General features: G+C 27.4%; 2 protein-coding genes across 2 annotated transcripts; both read left to right on the forward strand.

Annotated features, from left to right (window-relative positions):
- Window positions 1–3,943: 3,943 nt before the first annotated feature.
- BDCG_18024 (uncharacterized protein) lies at window positions 3,944–4,103 on the forward strand (the record flags this gene model as incomplete). The annotated part of the gene is made up of 1 exon (XM_045427043.1): window positions 3,944–4,103. A coding segment is annotated over one exon (160 nt), but the record flags the coding sequence as incomplete, so codon positions are not given.
- Window positions 4,104–4,748: 645 nt separating this feature from the next.
- Window positions 4,749–4,941, forward strand: BDCG_18025 (uncharacterized protein; the record flags this gene model as incomplete). Its single annotated transcript, XM_045427044.1, has 1 exon — window positions 4,749–4,941. A coding segment is annotated over one exon (193 nt), but the record flags the coding sequence as incomplete, so codon positions are not given.
- Window positions 4,942–5,452: the final 511 nt, after the last annotated feature.

A 5,452-nucleotide genomic window follows, 5' to 3' on the forward strand; every position in this document is an offset into this window, starting at 1 on the left:
AGTAGTGTATTATAAAATAAAAGTAACTTAAAAACTTAGATTATTATATCTGTTATTCAGTGAGTTTATAAGTAGTTATAAAGTACTTAAGATTCTTATAATCTGTGATTATCTTAAATTTGAAGATGCTTCAGAGTTCAGAGTCTCATTCTTCTAGACAGTGTATAATTATAAGAAGTTTCTTATTATAGATCTTATAGTTGCATTCAGCAGAACTCAGTTTCTTAGATATAAAAGTATATAATTATAAGATATCTTTCAATCAACTGCTTCATCACAAACTCACTCAATTTTTCAAATAAGAACCTGCTGATAGATTCATTGAAAAGTCCTTGATTATATAAGCATTTTGACCATCACTGACTGTATACTCTGTGTGATGATGAAGTTATTCAGTCAAATGTGAATCAGATGTTGTTCAAAACTTCTGTGTGAAATTATCCCTCATTCTTCCCTATCACATCACAACCCCAGGCCAGATTGTCATACAAATTGTAAGATGAAGAGACCTAGTCATATGCATCAATATTCTCAATTTTGAAAGACTTCTGATCTGTAATTATGAAGATATCTGAGAAGCAATCTTCATGAAAACCCTGTTCATCTTTGATATTCTAGAACATCAATACCAAGTTCTACCCTTGTACCGCCCTTCTCAATCTGGCCCATCCCCGGCAGAAAAATACAAAAAGATATCTTGATGATAATATTAAGTAGACTGGCTGCTGGGACCATGAATTTCATATTTAATCTCATTTAATCTAGTCTTATATATTTCTTGATGTGAATTCTGCTGAGACTAATCATTAAATAAATATGTAAAGTGACTATATATCAGATCTCAAAATGAAATCATGACTTGAAAAAAATGAGAAAGTGATCTCATTTGATCTCATTTAGTCTCATTCTTAGCATAAAGTTACTATTTTTAGACATTTTAAGGTTTTTTTTAGACTATTTTTAATTTTTTAAAAAGTAACACTTTTTGATAACACTTAAATAAGATTTAAAGTCATTTAAAGCAATAAAAATAATTTAAATTGAGAAGTGAAAATCATGATCTCATTTGAAAAATGTAATAAGAGTAGACAGTAAGTTTCACTGAAATAATATGAGACTACTATCTAATATTAAAACTGTATAATAGAATCTGTTGAATTGATAATGAGACTATCAAAAATTCTGGTTCTGATTTCAGACACAGTCACATAATTAGTCTAATATCAAGTATATAATCAATGATCACTTCTGAAGTGCAACATCTGCAGTCTGTCTTCAGTGTATCTAGACATCAATATCAAGTCTCACTCTCATATCACCTCTCTTAATCTGGATCTGGCTCATTCTCAGCAGAAAAATACAAAGAGATATCTCAGTAACTGTACTTAATACATAATCAGCAGATATGATAACTATAAAATCAGTATATTTCAAGATCTGACTGAGCCTTTAATCTCTGTACAGTGAGATATATTAAATCTAGTTTTAATATCTTAATATTCAATAGATTCTGCAAGAAATTGAGAACAGTAATACTAGATTTCTATTAAATTTAAGAATTAACTCTATATTAATATAATCATTGACAAAGTCTTCTATTTTAAAATATAAATAACTAGTTTCTCTACATCTCACTGATAATATTTATATTATTATATAGAAACAGACTTATATTCTCTATAATATTAAAACTCTGAAGAGAAAAAGTCTTGATAGAGAGTATATAGTAGTGTATATCTTAGCAGTTTCTATCTCATTCTTCTGCAACAGTTAATGCAAAAAGAAAAGATCTTAGAAATAGTTTTTTACTTTTCTTAAAAAAGTAAGATGTTTTTCTCTGAGTTTTATATAATATTCTTACAAAGAATTAAAAACAGAGTTATTTTCTATCATAATTTCATATTCTTTTAAGTAAGAATTACTTTTTCAGTGACTGAAGAGCTTTCATTAATACTTAATTCTTTTTTACACTCTTTATTAACTGATTTGAGTTGCACACTTGTTGTGTGAGAAGAATTGAATAATTTAGAATAAAATTGAATAGTTTTAATCAATTTCTCTGCAAAAAATTAATTTATTTTTTATCAGTTTTTCTCTTAAAAACTGTCATATTATCTGATTTACTATCAATTAATATCATATTTTTTCTCACTGTATCTCAAGAAAGAGATTGTAAAGATTTTATTGATTTATCTTAAAAATCAATTTTAGTTTATTAGATTCTCTTCAAAAATCTAACCTAGTTACTGAACTAGTGTGAAAAAAATCAGGTATTTTATACATAAAAGTCTGCTATTCTTCTTTTAAAATAATCTGATCAACTTTTCAATTGAAAACAGACTTAGAAATCTCTTAATTAAAACAGTCTGACTAACTTTTCAATTCAAAAGAGTTTAATAAATATCTCAATTAAATTAGTCTGATCAACTTTTCATTAAGTAAGAATAATAAGTTCAAAAGTATACTCAGTTAATGTGAAAAAGAATGCTTTCTCAAATACTATTTCTAAGATTGAAATTCTGAAGAGAAGAAAGAAAGAAGAAATAGAGAAATAACAAGTTCTTAAAATACAGAAACTTGAAAAAGTAAGTAAAATTCTTGAAAAGCAGTATCTGAGTGAGATGAATGAAGAAGTTCTGTTAATTCTTCATACTCAGACTAGATAACTACAGAAAATGATTAAGTTCAAACTTGAAATTTCAAACACAGTTCTAAAAACTTTGAAAATTTCTAATATAATCACTGACTCTTCAGTTTACTCTTCTTTCTTTTCTACTTCTTCTTCTTCTTCTTCTTTAAATCAGAAAAAAATATATACTCAAGCAGCTGAATCTGCTATCTCTAAATCTGCTATCTATAAATCTGCTATCTTAAAATCTGCTCAAAATTCTGAGAAAACTGAGAAGAATACTGCTCATACTTCTATTAATAGATGAGTGAGAAAAAAAATGCAAGAAGAGAAAAATCTTCAAATCTCTAGAAATAGAAGACTTATTCTCAAAGTCTTAAATCAGGACATCACGAATCACTCCACCACGAACTCGCTCGATTTTTCGAATAAGAACCCGCCGATAGATTCATTGAAAAGCCCTCGATCATACGAGTATTTTGACCCCATCGCCGACCGCATACCTCGTGTGGTGGTGGAGTTATCCCATTAAATTCTCTGAAAAAGAGATTCTCTGAGTGAAAATCTTGATATTGTGAGCATCAAGCTTGCTTCAACTGTAAACATCAAAATCATGATATAAAAGATTGCACTCAGTGTGTGCAAAAAATTAATTTATTTTTTATCAGTTTTTCTCTTAAAAACTGTCATATTATCTGATTTACTATCAATTAATATCATATTTTTTCTCACTGTATCTCAAGAAAGAGATTGTAAAGATTTTATTGATTTATCTTAAAAATTAATTTTAGTTTATTAGATTCTCTTCAAAAATCTAATCTAGTTACTGAACTAGTGTGAAAAAAATCAGGTGTTTTATACATAAAAGTCTGCTATTCTTCTTTTGAAATAGTCTGATCAACTTTTCAATTGAAAACAGACTTAGAAATCTCTTAATTGAAACAGTCTGATCAACTTTTCAATTCAAAAGAGTTTAATAAATATCTTAATTGAATTAGTCTGACCAACTTTTCATTGAGTAAGAACAATGAGTTCAAAAGTACACTCAGTTAATGTGAAAAAAGATGCTTTCTCAAATACTATTCCTGAGATTGAAATTCTGAAGAGAAGAAAGAAAGAAGAAATAGAGAAATAACAAGTTCTTGAAATACAGAAACTGAAAAAAGCAAGCAAAATTCTTGAAAAACAGTGTCTGAGTGAGAAGAATGAAGAAGTTCTGTTAATTCTTCATGCTCAGGCTAGATAACTACAAGAAGTGATCAAGTTCAAACTTGAAATTTCAAACATAATTTAAAAAACATTGAAATCTTTCAGTACAGTCACTGACTCTTTTTCATCTTCTACTTCTTCATCTTCTTCTTCAAATCAGAAGAAAATATATGCTCAAGTAGCAGAATCTGCTGTCTTCAAACCTGCTAGTTCAAAATCTGCTCAAAATTCTGAGAAAACTGAGAAGAATATTTCTCAGATCTCTGTTCATAGAAAGAAAAAAAAAGAAATGCAAAAAGAGAAGAACTTTCAAATCTTCAGAAATAGAAGACTTATTCTCAAAGTCTCAAATCAGAAGAGCTTGTAAAAAAACAAGCTAAACTCAAATCTCATTTTCAGAATTAGAAATGAAATTAATCAGCAGTTCTTTTCTCAGTTAATGACTGATATTAAAGTTTAAAAATCAGTCATAGCTTTAATTGAGTTATCTTTCTTTGAAAACTCTATTATTTTGACTACAATGTCTGAATTCAGTGCAGAATTCCTTATTCAGAATAAGAATCTCTGAAAATCAGTAATAGAATCTCTACTGAGTACAATAATTCTATCTGAAAGAGATGAAAAGTGAGATAAATTCATTCTTTATAATATTTCAGTTGAAATTTTTAACTGTGAGAAAGAAATGCTGCTTCTCAAAAATGAATTAGAAGAATACAATTCTATTCAACTGAGAAAAGAGTCTGTATAACTTAATTCAATTGAGTTCAGACAGAGCAGAAGAAATATCTCTGTTCTAGTATATATAAAGATACTTAAACAATCAAGAATCTCTGAAGTAAGAATAGCAGATTTGAAAATGAGAGTTCATGAATACAAAGATTCAAGAATGAATCTCAAAGCTCAAACACAGTGTTCAAACTGTCAAAGATATGAATACTTTACAATCTCTTATTTCAGAGACTCAAAATACATATTCTATACTAGAGATTATAAAACTAGTAAGTATAAATGTGAAATATGCTCAAAAAGAGATGAAATATATCAATATACTCTGCTTAAGTGCTTCAATTGTAAAGAAAAATATGTATCTAGCTCAAAAGAATGTGTATTTACTTCAAGAACTCAGAAGAACTGAAGAAAAGATGAAGCTTAAAGTGAATCTAAAACTGAAGAGAAAAGTCAAGCTAGTAAATTCATAACTATAAGCTTAAAAAGAAGAAACTCTTAACTATCTAGATTTTCAAACTCTAATTCTCCAGCTAAATGTAAATAGAATTTGAATTCTTAAATATCTATTAAGATTAGAGAATTAAGAAATGACTCTGATAATAAACTAGATAGAATGCAAGCAGTTGAGATTCCTGCTTTTTAAAATAGTTATAATCTACTATCTGATGATAATAATTAGATTCTACTATATCTTCACTCTCTTTTAGTATGAATGTACAACAAAAATAACAAAAAAAGTTTAAAAACTCTTCAAAAATCATATTTATTCAAAATAATGTGAATAGAAACTTAAATTGCATTTATTCTTATCTTCAGATTATATTTGAATAAAAAGTTGACTTTGTACTTCTTCAAGAATCAAATTTTAATACTGAGTAAAAGTAC

The sequence above is a fragment of the Blastomyces dermatitidis genome, assembly GCF_000003525.1.
Source record: "Blastomyces dermatitidis ER-3 genomic scaffold supercont1.18, whole genome shotgun sequence".
NCBI lineage: Eukaryota > Fungi > Ascomycota > Eurotiomycetes > Onygenales > Ajellomycetaceae > Blastomyces > Blastomyces dermatitidis.